This window comes from Geotrypetes seraphini, chromosome 2 (genome assembly GCF_902459505.1).
Source record: "Geotrypetes seraphini chromosome 2, aGeoSer1.1, whole genome shotgun sequence".
NCBI lineage: Eukaryota > Metazoa > Chordata > Amphibia > Gymnophiona > Dermophiidae > Geotrypetes > Geotrypetes seraphini.
In genome coordinates, this window is record NC_047085.1 from 180,267,800 (window position 1) to 180,282,087 (window position 14,288).

The window sequence follows — 14,288 nt, forward strand, 5'->3', positions numbered from 1 at the left end:
GCATATCAAAAATAGGCAACAGAAATTAGGGCCTTGAACACCCTGGCCTACATTTTTGGCACCTGCCATTGCTGAAAGCATGATTCTCTAAACAGCGCTGTTGCGTGATTGACACATGATCGGCAGCTCCTTTTAATATGGTTGTCAACAACGGCACCGTTTAGAAAATCCAGGCCTTAATGCATGTGCTTGGGTCATAAAATTGCCCTATTTGTGTTAATAGAATTGTGAATTATGCTGACTTTACTGATTTATGTTCTTTCATTTTAGGTGGGCTTGTTGGACCTTGAATTGAATCAGCTGACTAAGGCCTTGTTTTTGGCTTTGGTTTTACTTTCTGTTGTTATGGTAACCTTGCAAGGATTTGTGGGTCCATGGTATCGCTACCTTTTTCGATTCCTCTTGCTTTTTTCCTACATCATTCCTATCAGGTATGTATAAGAACCAAAGGAAAACAAAGATGTCTCAATGCTGTTTTCATGAAATTGACACTCGGTGATCACTAAGAAAAAAAAAATATATATAAGAAGGCTATAGAAGTTGGTGCCACAAATCTGCTGATTCCTGAAGGATCAACTGCAGAAATACCAACATTTTAGGAGAAATCTAAAAACCTATGGGGGCTCATAATCGAAAGAGAAAAATGTCCAAAAACCGGTCTAAGTGGGCATTTGGACGAACATTTCCCAAATACGTCCAAGTGCCAGTACTAAAAACGGGTTTTGGACGTATTTATAAACGACCTAGACCTTCATATTGCCATTGAATGACCAAAGCTAAACAGGGCGTTTCGGGAGGAGTGTCGAGGGCGGGAGCTGGGCGGGACATGGGCTGGCTTAGACTTAGTCATACAGCATGTATAACCGAAAGTTATACAGCCCACGATCGATGGAACTTGGACGTTGTGACTTAGACCAAGTAAAACATGGTCTAAGTCACAAAAACCCACCTAAACTCACCAGATAAGCACTGCAAACACATAAAACACACTACCTCAGTGATCACCAACCCCCCCCCATAAAAATAATAATCACAACTTTAAAATTCAGCCTCCAGACCATCATCACCTGGCCGCCTGGCATAGGAAAGCCTAGTCGTCCAGCACAGAGGCAGCTTAAGTCGTCTTGGGGGTGGGTTAAGGACCCATAGAGAGGAGGGCCTATGCCCATAAGCCTCTGTAATCACTTCATTGATACTTAAGTTTCAAGTTTATTAAAATTTTGATTTACACGCAATATCAAATATTTTCAATGCGTATCACAAAAATAAAATTGGGAGATAAATAAAATCATTTGAACAATAGACATAAAAAACATATCCATAGACGATTAATAATATATAAGGAATACAGGGATAAAACTACATTTGTTTAAAGTAAAAAAACCAAAAGAAAAACATCTTAGGGAAGAGCAACATCAGGAAGATTATTTTTAAAAAAACATTAATATTTAAGTGAAACTTGGGCTAAAAATACATATTTAAAAGAAGACTTAATCTAAGAGTAAGTAGGGAGATCATAAGAAGGAAAAAGATTATTACATTACATTAGGGATTTCTATTCCGCCATTGCCTTGCAGTTCAAGGCGGATTACAAAAGAATTATCCAAGATATATTACAACAAGAACTTACAAAAAAAAAAAAAAAAAAATTGGTCATTTTCAAAAAGAGTAAGAAATGGGTAAGTTATTTGTTTGGGGTAGTTGGCTTTAGTGAGAGGTGGAGTTTGAGACTTGCGGTATTATTTCTTTTTTCAGAGTTTTCTTGAAGAGTATGGTCTTTATTTCTTTTCTAAAAGTCTTGTAGTCGAGGGATGCTGATTTAAGATTCAAATGCATCTTTATAAAGATAGCTTTTTAATTTACTTTTAAATTTTTCTAGAGAGGTTTCGGCTCGCAGAAAAATTGGAAGTTTGTTCCAAAGCTGAGGTCCCAAAATAGAAAAGGTTGTAGTTCTTCTAGTGCCTATTACTTTTAATGATGGAATAGTTAGCATGTGCACTCCCCTATACACCCCCAAAACCCTTTTTTACTAGCATATAAGTGGCTCCTGCAGCCATAAGAGCTATTGGGGTAGTAGATAAGTGGGTCTAGGAGATTCTAGAGGTGGTTTAGGGGGTTCACTGTGACCTATAAGGGAGCTGTAGTGAGGAGAAGACATGGCATCCTTTTTGTGAAGTTCACAGCAGTGCCCTGTAAGGTACCCCACTATTTAGGTGGCATGTCTGAGTGTACAGTCCATCACTTTTCAAACCCTTCCCACATCCAATAGAGCTTGTTCTAGGCGTTTTGGACTTGGACGAAAAGTTGGATGAAAATGTGGTATAAAGATGGACGATTTAATAATAATAATAATAATAATAACAGCTTATATACCGCAATACTGTGAAGTTCTATGCGGTTTACAAAGATTAAGCAAAGGTACAAATTGATTGACTTTAAGAGGGGAGGAAGAAAGAGGGTTAATAGGACAGGAAATCCATTTTTGAGGAGAGAGTGATCAATAGAACAAGTTAATCGCTATAGAGGGGAGAGAGAAGAGAGGATCAGTTGTCTAGATACTTTAGCGGCTTGGACGATCAGATCGGCAGGACGTATAATTAGACGATTTTCTAAACGAAAAAAAATTTGGACGTATTTTTTGAAAATGTGTCTTAAGCTGTTTTTTTACTTTGGACGACTTGTGAGTTGGACTTAAACGGACTTAGACGTCCCTTTCGATTATGCCCCTTCACCTGTTTACTTCCATTAAATTGTAACTTGAATTTCTTTTGTAAACCACATAGAACTTTACAGTATTGCGGTATAGAAATAAGTTTTTATGTTATGTTATATATTTATAAAATTGTTGTTCTGTTACTGTATCAAATGATAGCTTCCTAACAATTAACTTTATTTACAGAAGTTGTGGGGTATCATGTGAACATGTTGAGAAAACATTTTAGAAAATAAGAACATAAGAATTGCCGCTGCTGGGTCAGACCAGTGGTCCATCGTGCCCAGCAGTCCAATCACGCGGCGACCCCCAGGTCAAAGACCAGTGCTCTAAATGAGTCCTGCCTCGCCTGCGTACGTTCCAGTTTAGAAGGAACTTGTCCAACTTTGTCTTGAATCCCTGGAGGGTATTTTCCCCTATAACAGACTCTGGAAGCGCGTTCCAGTTTCCTACCACTCTCTGGGTGAAGAAGAACTTCTTTACGTTTGTATGGAATCTATCCCCTTTCAACTTTAGAGAGTGCCCTCTCGTTCTCCCCACCTTGGAGAGGGTGAACAATCTGTCTTTATCTGCTAAGTCTATTTCCTTCAGTATTTTGAATGTTTCGATCATGTCCCCTCTCAGTCTCCTCTTTTCAAGGGAGACGAGGCCCAGTTTCTCCAATCTCTCACTGTATAGCAATGCCTCTAGCACCTTAACCATTTTAGTCACTCTTCTCTGGACCCTTTCAAGTAGTACCATGTCCTTCTTCACGTATAGCGACCAGTGCTGGACGCAGTACTCCAGGTGAGGGCGCACCCTGGCCCGGTACAGTGGCATGATAACCTTCTCCGATCTGTTTGTGATCCCCTTCTTTATCATTCTTATCATTCTGTTCACCCTTTTCGCCACTGCCGCACATTGCGCGGACAGCTTCATTGACTTGTCGATCAGAACTCCCAAGTCTCTTTCTTGGGAGGTCTCTCCAAGTATCGCCCCGGACATTCTGTATTCGTGCATGAGATTTTTGTTACCGATATGCATCACTTTACACTTATCCACGTTGAACCTCATTTGCCATGTCAATGCCCATTTCTCGAGCTTGATTATGTCACATGGCAGATCTTCGCAATCCCCCTGTGTCTTCACTACTCTGAATAACTTTGTATCGTCCGCAAATTTAATCACCTCACTCATCGTACCAATGTCCAGATCATTTATAAAGATGTTGAAGATCACAGGTCCAAGCACCAAGCCCTATGGCACCCCACTGGTGACGCTCTTCCAGTCCGAGTATTGTCCATTTACCCCCACTCTCTGTTTCCTATGCTCCAGCCAGTTTTTAATCCACGTATTTCACCCTCGATTCCATGGCTCGCAATTTTCCAAAGTAGTCGTTCATGTGGAATCTTGTCGAACACCTTCTGAAAATCCAGATATATAATGCGAACCGGGTCACCCTTGTCTATCTGCCTGTTTACTCCCTCGAAGAAGTGCAGCAAGTTCGTCAGACAAGATCTGCCTTTGCTGAAACCGTGCTGGCTGATCCTCTTCAGACCATGTCCGTCAAGGTGATCAATGATGCGGTCCTTTATCAGCGCCTCTACCATCTTTCCCGGTACCGAGGTCAGACTCACTGGTCTGTAGTTTCCAAGATATCCCCTCGAACCTTTTTTGAAGATCGGTATAACATTCGCCACCTTCCAGTCTTCTGGAATCTTTCCCGATTTGATCGACAGATTGGCTATTAGTTAAAGCAGTTCAGCTATAGTCCCTTTCAGTTCCTTGATCACCTTCGGATGGATGCCATCTGATCCCGGATGCAGTTTATTAATTCAAATATTTAAGTTAACTCAAATATTTAAGTTAATAATTATGGTTTCATTGGCATAATATACATTTGAAAAGCTATTGATGCCTGGCAGTTGAACACCCACATATTGAGAGAGTATACTTGGTATTTTAATAGTACTTTAGCTATGACTCCCTTTATTTATAATAATTATATGAAATGTATTACCATAATCTTTGGCTTGTAACATCACAAACTTTTAAAGTAATTTCTATGCCACAAAAAGGCAATAATTATGGTTGAGATCAGAGTAATTAGTTTGCATGTAACATAAAGTTAGATATTGCCTTGCAAAAGTCTTAACACTTGTACTTTTTTCAAATTCTGCTTTATGCATTATGCTAGGAGTTATTTCATTGATTCTTACAAAATACCTTATGCTTTCAATATGAATACAATTATAGAAATGTTCAGAAAGTAATTAGGAAAAAAATATATTGATTACATCTTCACACCTTTTGCCTTAGCAGACCCAAATTAGCTCAATTTCCAATAACTTCTTTAGCAAGGACAGTACTAACATAATTCTAGTGTGACAGGCACACTATTCCTGAAACTCTGGGTAGTCAATCTATTCCTGCAAGAAATTTTGTTGAGAGCCTCATTAAAATTATTTTGCTCTACCTCCCATCTCTCTGGGCTATCCTTCAATTCCCCAGTTGTCTTTCTACAAGCAAGATTGTAGGAGCCTGTCTTTTCTGCTCGTGTTTATTTTTATTTTAATTTTGGTTTTTACTTGTCGTTTGTGAGGCTTTTCGGTGCTGCAGAGGATATCAATCCTGGAACATCTCTGGCTGCGGGAGAGCACAGACTCTGAGGTCAGAGGCCTGTATCCAAGAGGCAGACTTCCTTGCAGTGCACCCATTTGGATATCTTGCGCACTACCAGTCCTAGGAGCTCAGGGACTGGTCCTTTGGTAACAAGGCTCGCCCCAGGTTCTGTCCACAGTGGACTTGAGTACAGGCTGCTTGGCTCCTTGGTTGTTTTTCCAGGATCAGGGCCGACTGCCTTTCCTCCCTCTGACTGTACATGTGAGGTTCCGGTGGGGGTTGAGGTCCCCAGCCAGTCAGGCCCAATAATCAGTCAGAAGAGACAAGCAGTCTGGATTCCAGGCTTGTTTGAGTCAGAAGTTCTCCCTGTAAGCTGTCTACAGCTTCACCACAAGCAGCCCCCAGCACGGCACAGTGAATAATAGTCTGACAGCCTTTAAAACAAAATCAGGGGTCTTTAAAAGTGGGTTTTTATGGATTCTGGAGTTAGGTCCAGGGTCTCCCACCTCTAAAATCCCCAAATTGCTATTTCTTGGACCCTAGTGTAGTTCCCACAGGTTGTTTTTAGTGCTAAAATCGCTGCTGTGGTGACCATCTTGGATTTTTTGATTTGAAAATAAAAGCCTCTATCTGCCTCAAAACACCTCAATTTTGATCAAAAACAGGTGATGGACTTTTCAGGCTGGCCTTGGATTATCTGTATCCCACTTACTGCATGGCATGTTGGGGGGAGAGGGCACTGGCTTAGCTTCCTCTAGTTCCTCAGCCCAGATGGTGTGAGAACCAGGCAAAAAGTCCAGGTTTGAGCTGGGGAACAGCAAAAGTGCATCCCGGGTAAAACACAGCCACACTTCTGCCATAAAACCCCAGAAAGGAGCTCAGAAGTGACAACAAGGGCTGTCTGGATGTCCTGGTCAGGGGTTTCCCCCTGAATTCATTGATATGATGTTTGAAGCTTACATGATAAACAAGGGCCACGTGGAACCCCCGGGGATCACAGCTATGCTGATGCTGGGGGTTCTCCCCTCCCTAGAGTGCAATTCCCCAGCAAAAGTGCCATGCACTAGATGAGGAGGTCCAATCTGAGGAGGACTGGGACGACAATAACTTTATATCAATGTCTTTATTTTCCCAGTCTGGGTTCTCAGTAGCAGGAGATACTGCATCATGTCTAGGGGGGATGGATATGGACCTAGCGGAGGACCTGATTGTACACTGGCTTTTTAAGCCCTCAGTGCTTTTGGAGGTACTCACAGAATCTCTCCATTTATTAAAGATAAAGACTCCACAGTCTTCAACTGCACTGCTTGCTTAATGATCAGCAGTAAAGTGCAGACCACATGTTTCCCATGTCTGTGCTTGTCACCCCAAGTTGCACTGTGATCCAGAGGCAGTAGTCAGGAGGAATCACCAGTTTCTGATGACTGTAGTGAATTATATAGCTGATGCTCTGTCTGATCTTTTTAGAGTTGTGAGAAAAATGTCTGCTTATTCCGTTTCCATCCACAGGATGCTGTGGATCAGATATTGGGTGGAGTCTCCTTCAAGGTAACCTTGTATAAATTACCCTTTAAAGACAATTACTCTTTGGAAAAGGTCTGGGTGACCTTATGGCTAGAGTGCAGGATCACAAGTCGAGGGCTTTACCAGACAGCAGACCTCAAAACCCTAGGAGGTCAAGGCACAGTAATTTTCAGGCCAGGCTAGTTCTCGGGAAGACCTTCAGGCCAGAGATCATTTCAAAGCTTGAGGCAAAGATTCAGATGGGCCAGGCACCCCCAATCTTCAGGATCCCACTCCACAGCCACTCCCAAGAAGCAGTTATGATGCCAGGCCATCAGCCAGGCCTCCATGTATTGGGGGGGAGAGTTAACAGCCTATTGAAAGGCTTAGGCTGAGATAACTACAGACCGCTGGGTGCTGGATATTATCCAGGGGGTTACAAGATTGAGTTCTTTCATCTCCTCCCGGATCTCTTGCGGGAATTTCTGGCTGGACATTCAGAATAAGCGGTCAGAGTCTGAACAATGGTACAAAAGCCTGTTAGATCTGGAAGTCATATAGCCCGTACCAGAAGAATCAGGCTCAGGCAGATAATGAATATACTTAATTGTGCCCAAAAGAGGCTCAGACGGCTGGTGGCTGATTCTAGACCTCTAGAGGGTCAATCTGATCCTCAAGATACCACATTTCTGAATGAAGAGGGTGAGATCGGTAGTTGATTCAGTGGTACCTGGAGTCTTTCTCACTCTCTGGGTTTGATGGAGGCCTATCTGCACATTCCCATTTTTCCCGAACAGAGGAAGTTCTTGTGATTCCATGTGCTGGAGCAATACTTTCAGTTTGCAGCCTTGCTCTTTGGGCTGGCCAAAGCGCCACACATCTTCCCAAGGTGATAGTGGTAGTTGCAGCACACCTACGCAGAGCGGGTATACAAATGCGTCTATATCTGGACAATTGGATGATAAGAGTTCGGTCCAAATCCGAAGGAAGGACAGCTGTGCAAAGAGTAGTTCAGCTACTGCAGAGCTGAGCTGAATAGTCAACTTTTGGTAAATCCATCTGGAGCCAATACAGATCTTGGAGTATTTAGGAGTCTGGTTTGACACTAGGGGATAATAAGGTGTTCCAGCCAGGAACCTGCAGAGAGGAGCTCCTGCATCAGATATTGGAGTTCTGGAGTGAGACAGCTCTGATGGCCTGGCATTACTTGGAGGTGCTGGGATCAGTGGTAACGACCATGGATGTGGTTCCCTGGGCAAGGGATGTACAGGTGCTAGGATCAGTGGTAGTGACTGTGGATGTGGTTACCTGGACAAGGACACACTCAGTGGTGCCTGCAGAGGAATGCACTGCTGAAGCAGCTCCCTTGGACAGTGGAAGCACATTGTAATTTAGCCTGGTGATTGGAACCACAGTCTCTATTTATTTATTTAATTTTCTATACTATTCTCCCAAGGGAGCTCAGAATGGTTTACATGAATTTATTCAGGTACTCAAGCATTTTTCCCTGCCTGTCCTGGTGGGCTCACAATCTATCTTATGTACCTGGGGCAATGGGGGGATTAAGTGACTTACCCAGGTTCACAAGGAGTAGCGTGGGTTTAAACCCACAACTTCAGGATGCTGAGGCTGTAGCTTTAAACACTATGCCACACTCTCTCCCTCAAACTAGAGGAGTCCCAATCAACGTGGATGATTCTGACAATGGACACCAGCTTTTATGGATGGGGAGCACATTGTGAAATGGTCCCCCTCCAGAGTAAGTGGTCGATCAACTGGTTGGAGCTGAGAGCCATCCGCCTGGCACTACAGACGTTCAGAAGTGCACTTTAGGGCAAAGCAGTTTGAGTTTTTTCAAACAGTGCAACGGCAGCCTATGTCAATCAGCAAGGGGCACCAAGAGTTCCTCTCAGCCTTGCAGCTCAAATGTTGTTTTGATGAGCAAAAACCCACCTCAGTGTTCTTTCAGTTGTACATATAGTAGAAATGACAGTATGCAAGCAGATTTTCTCAGTTGGAGGGCTTTAGATCCTGGAGAATGGGTGCAATTGCACGAGGTGTTCAACTGCATTGTGAGCCAATGGGGACACCCGACATTCAATTTGATGGTGTCAGCGACCAATAAGAAGGCGGCTTGATTCATCAGTCAAAGATGTGATCCAGAAAGAGAAGCTTAGATACCCTGGTGCATCCGTGGCCAACAGCAAAACATCTTTGTATTCCCTCCATGGCCCATAATAGGTAGGGCCATAAGAACTTAAGAATAGCCTTACTGGGTCAGACCAATGGTCCATCAAGTCCAATAGCCCATTCTCACGGTGGCCAATCCAGGTTACTAGTACCTGGCCAAAACCCAAAGAGTAACTTTAGTATACAGGGCTGTAGGATATTGAAACATAGAAACATAGAGATAGACGGCAGATAAGGGCCCACGGCCCATCTAGTCTGCCCACCTTAATGTCCCTCCCCTACCTTTGCCCTGTGAATAGATCCCATGTGCCGATCCCATTTGGCCTTAAAATCAGGCACGCTGCTGGCCTCAATCACCTGTAGTGGAAGACTATTCCAGCGATCAACCACTCTTTCAGTGAAAAAGAATTTCCTGGTGTCACCTCATAGTTTCCCGCCCCTGATTTTCAACGGATGCCCTCTTGTTGTCGAGGGACCCTTGAAAAAGAAGATATCTTCCTCCGCCTCGATGCGGCCCGTAAGATACTTGAACGTCTCGATCATGTCCTCCCTCTCTCTGCGCTCCTCGAGCGAGTATAGCTGTAATTTGTCAAGCCGTTTTTCGTATGGTAGATCCTTGAGTCCCGAGACCATCCGGGTGGCCATTCTTTGCACCGACTCCAGTCTCAGCACATCCTTGCGATAATGCGGCCTCCAGAATTGCACACAGTATTCCAGGTGGGGCCTCACCATGGATCTATACAATGGCATAATGACTTCCGCCTTACGACTGACAAAACCCCTTCGTATGCAGCCCATGATTTGTCTTGCCTTGGACGAAGCCTGCTCCACTTGATTGGCAGACTTCATGTCCTCACTGACGATTACCCCCAAGTCTCGTTCTGCTACCGTTTTTGCTAGGATCTCGCCATTAAGGGTATAAGACTTGCATGGATTCTGGCTGCCCAGGTGCATAACTTTGCATTTTTTGGTATTGAAGTTGAGTTGCCATGTCCTAGACCGGGGGTCGGCAACCTGCGGCTCCAGAGCCGCATGCGGCTCTTTTCCATCTTTGCTGCAGCTCCGGTAGTGTGTCACGCAGGCATGCAGCTTACAAGTCCGGCGTCGCGGCGGGAAATAGCCATGCTGAGCAGTGAGCTCAGCACATACACAGATGAAAGCCTTGCTTGCTGATTGGTCCGGCGGCCCCGCCCCGCCGTGCCGCCGGACCAGTCAGCAAGCAAGGCTTTCATCTGTGTAGTGCTGAGCTCACTGCTCAGCATGGCTATTTCCTGCCGCGACGCCGGACTTGTAAGATGCACGCCTGAAAAAGAAATCATCATGGCCGGGGTCGGTGTCATGCTCCGGAGATCTACAGCCTTCCTATCTCCCTCTCCCTTCTACCTGCTTCCGGCCACATCCCCTGCTCCGCGGCTCTCTTCGGCAACTCAGCAGCAGCGATCGACACAAGCTTCTGATGTCGGGGCCTACCCTCTGCGAGTCCCGCTTGTTTCAACTTCCTTTTTCCACAAAGACGGGACTCGTAGAGGGAAGGCCTCGATGTCGGCAGCTTGTCTTGATCACCGCTGCTGACGAGTTGCTGAAGAGAGCCGCGGAGCAGGGGGGTGTTGCCAGGTGCAGGTAGAAGGGAGAGGGCCAGATGCAGGACTCGTGGGTGAGGGAGGAGAAGAGAGAGAGAGAGGGGAGGGAAACAAAAGGAAATATTTCATACTGGGCTGGGCCGGAGTGGAGGGAGGGTGGAAAGATTCTAGCTACAGGGTGCAGTAACAAAGGAAAAGGGGGGAAAGCTGAAAATGGAGATAGTGACACAAAGAAGAGAAAGGGTAAGCAGGACCTACTGAATAAGGATAGAGATACAGAGGGGACATGAAGAGGAGGTGAAATAGAGACATAGAAGTAATGCTGAAAAAGTGTGTGGGGGGAGATAAAGACATTGAAAGGGCAAATGGTGAACATGGCGTAAAGATAAGGACAGAGACAAATGAAAATTCTGAAAAAGTGGTGAGATAGGGATATAGGTGAGATGGACACAAAGAAGGGTGATGCTGGAAAATAGGTGGAATGGTAATTCTGACAGACACAGAAGGGAAATGCTGGATCAAGGAGAGATGGGGCTCAGGCTGGATGGAATGAGGAGAAATGCCTTGTTGGCCCGGAACTTCCTCTCCTACGTCAGAATTGACGTCAGGGAGCGGAATGCTGGTCAGCGCAACACTTCTGCAGGGAAAGCTTGGGACGGCGGTGGCTTGGGGGCTGTTCCCCGATTGCGGTGGCAGCAAACCGAGTGGCTTGGGGGAGGGTACGGAGACAGAAAGAAGGGGGAACAGGGAGACAGAAAGAAAAAGTTGGGGGAGAGAATGAGGTCTGGAGGAGAGGAAACATACAGGAGGCTGAAAGAAAAGAAGAAAGATTGGATGCACAGTCAGAAGAAGAAAGTGCAACCAGAGACTCATGAAATCACCAAATAGCAAAGGTAGGAAAAATGATTTTATTTTCAATTTAGTGATCCTGTATATAACATTAAGATAAGAAACAATATATGCAGTGTTAGATTTGTTTTATAATGGTTTTGCGGCTCCAAGTTTTTTTTTCTTTTCGAAAACGGGTCCAAGTGGCTCTTTATGTCTTAAAGGTTGCAGACCCCTGTCCTAGACCATCGCTCCAGTAGGAGTAGGTCGTGCATCATGTTGTCGGGCACTGAATCTTCGTCTGTTGTGCATTTGCCCACTACATTACTCAGTTTGGCGTCATCGGCGAATAATGTTATTTTACCTCGAATCCCTTCTGCCAAGTCTCTTATAAAGATGTTGAATAGGATTGGGCCCAAGACTGAGCCCTGTGGTACTCCACTAATCACCTCCGTCATTTCGGAGGGGGTGACGTTCACCACCACCCTTTGAAGCCTACCTCCAAGCCAGCTCCCAACCCATTTCGTCAATGTGTCACCTAATCCTATAGAACTCATCTTGCTCAGTAACCTGCGGTGTGGTACGCTATTGAATGCTTTGCTAAAGTCCAGGTACACGATGTCCAGGGACTCCCCAATATCCAGCTTCCCCGTTACCCAGTCAAAGAAGCTGATCAGGTTGGATTGGCAGGATCTCCCCTTAGTAAATCCATGTTGTCGGGGATCCCGTAGATTCTCCTCATCCAGGATCTTATCTAATTGGTGTTTGATTAGAGTTTCCATTAGTTTGCTCACTATCGATGTTAGACTCACTGGTCTGTAGTTTACTGTCTCCATCTTTGAGCCTTTCTTGTGGAGTGGAATGACTTTAGCCGTCCTCCAGTCCAACGGGACGCTGCCTGTACTAAGGGAGAGGTTGAAGAGCGCGGACAGTGGCTCCGCCAACACATCACTAAGCTCCCTAAGCACCCTGGGGTGCAGGTTGTCCGGCCCCATTGCCTTGCTAACCTTGAGCCTTGACAGCTCACCGTAGACACTGCTGGGCGTAAACTCAAAGTTACTTTCCATTATTTAAGATTGGTACAAAATGTACCTTAAAACTCATTTTACCTTTTGTGATCAAATTAAACTACTATTTTTAAATTATTCTTATAAAACCTATAATCAGTCACTAAGCCCTCAAATGATAAACTAGGAGGGTGGTATATCATATGATGTAGACAGATTTCAGTGCATAGGATCTCCCATAACATATGTTATCCCAAGTCCGCATTCTGTTAAGTTTTAAATAATCATTTATACCATGACCTCCTTCCCTTCCCTTAATTGATTAATAACTACCTTTATTTTATTTCCTTAAAATGTAATGTTAATAGGAATTCTTCTAAATTAATATTGTGCAATATCATAATTCATAAATTTAATTACAATAATTTTTACCAATTGATTGTATAACTTAAAAATGTTTGATATTGAGCCGCACACTGCACAGCACACTGTGCCAACCTCGCTCTTAGGTGTTCAGGAGGAATAATGACAATTGCACAAATCTTTCCGATCGGTTATTTTTTATTAGCTTTAACAGAACTCAACTTTCAAAAGGCTATTTGTGCTAAGGAGCCATATATAATCAGGCATGTCAAAGTACATCTCTCCTGCCAAATATGAACTCAGAGAGCCACTCCCACAAGGTTCACTTATAAACTTTTGCAGTGCCTAGCATGGCATCACACCTGTCAACCAATCAACCGAGAGGCCGTCCTTAGGTATGAACAAAGATAATTCCTTTTAACATAGTTACCAGGCTTAAAAAAAGTTTTACAAATTTACAAATTACAAATCAAACCGCTTAGAACCTAACGGATGTAGCGGTATATAAGAAATAAATTACCTTACATTACATTACATCTTTGTTTACATCAATTTCTGAATGTGTAACACATTATAACATACCCAATGAACACTTTGTAATTCTCAAAAAGTTTAAATCAACCAGCCCTTCTGTGTTTGGAGAATCCATGCTTTGGAAAACTAACAGCTCCAAGTTTTACTGAAACACATTCCTAAGTGGGCCAAAAGAGCCCTCTCCCTTCACATCTACAGACTGAAGAGAATTTCTATGGTAGGCTAGCTAAAAGGTCAGATAGGTCAAATTGCAGATGTTGCCTTTCAGAATTTCTTCAGGTTTAAAATATATAAAAATACAATTTTCAAAACCAATTCTCAAGTTTAAACATACATTCACACACATAATCAAACACATTCTCATACACATTCGGGGCCCCAAAACATTCATAAACCACACAACATATTTCATTATATTCAATACTTTAGAACATATTCACTTTCTTCTATACCCAGCATTGGAATGCCAGGACCATCTGTTACTACTTGAGATGAGATTTCATCTCAAGTAGATTTCTCCTATCCCCCTGGGTATGACAATCCAAAGAACACTAGAAATCCAGGCCTTTTTTAAGCAGGAAACCATCAGTATTTTAGGCAAAGAAAGAAAGATGAAAAAATGAAGTCAGATTAATACCTCTGTAAGTGTGTTATGTATATCTACCTGATTTCCCCTATGATTTGGCTTAATCCAGCAAAATACATATACTTTTTCTCCCCTAGTAACCCCTAGTGTTTTTCTGTTATTCTCTAATGTTATTTTGCTGGCCTTTGCCGCAATCCATATTCAATTTGTTTATATTTGTGTACCAACTTTTCATAAGTTTCTATTGGGTGTGGCCTTAACTATCACATATGCATCTAACTAGATTTACCAAGAACCATATGAAAAGGCAGGTATCATATGTAGAAAAAATCTACAACGTATTCAACAATTTTATATTTTGCACATTATCCATTCCAGTGCAG

At 43.5% G+C, this 14,288-nt stretch overlaps 1 protein-coding gene across 7 annotated transcripts in view; it reads left to right on the forward strand.

Annotated features, from left to right (window-relative positions):
* The window catches only part of ATP9B (ATPase phospholipid transporting 9B (putative)), a 668,517-nt gene that overhangs the window by 410,836 nt on the left and 243,393 nt on the right, over nt 1-14,288 (forward strand). For all 7 annotated transcript variants that reach the window (XM_033934419.1, XM_033934424.1, XM_033934423.1 and 4 more), the window contains one exon: nt 271-431. In XM_033934419.1, the coding sequence (XP_033790310.1) occupies nt 271-431 (161 nt within the window). The remainder of the gene's footprint in view (nt 1-270; nt 432-14,288) is intronic.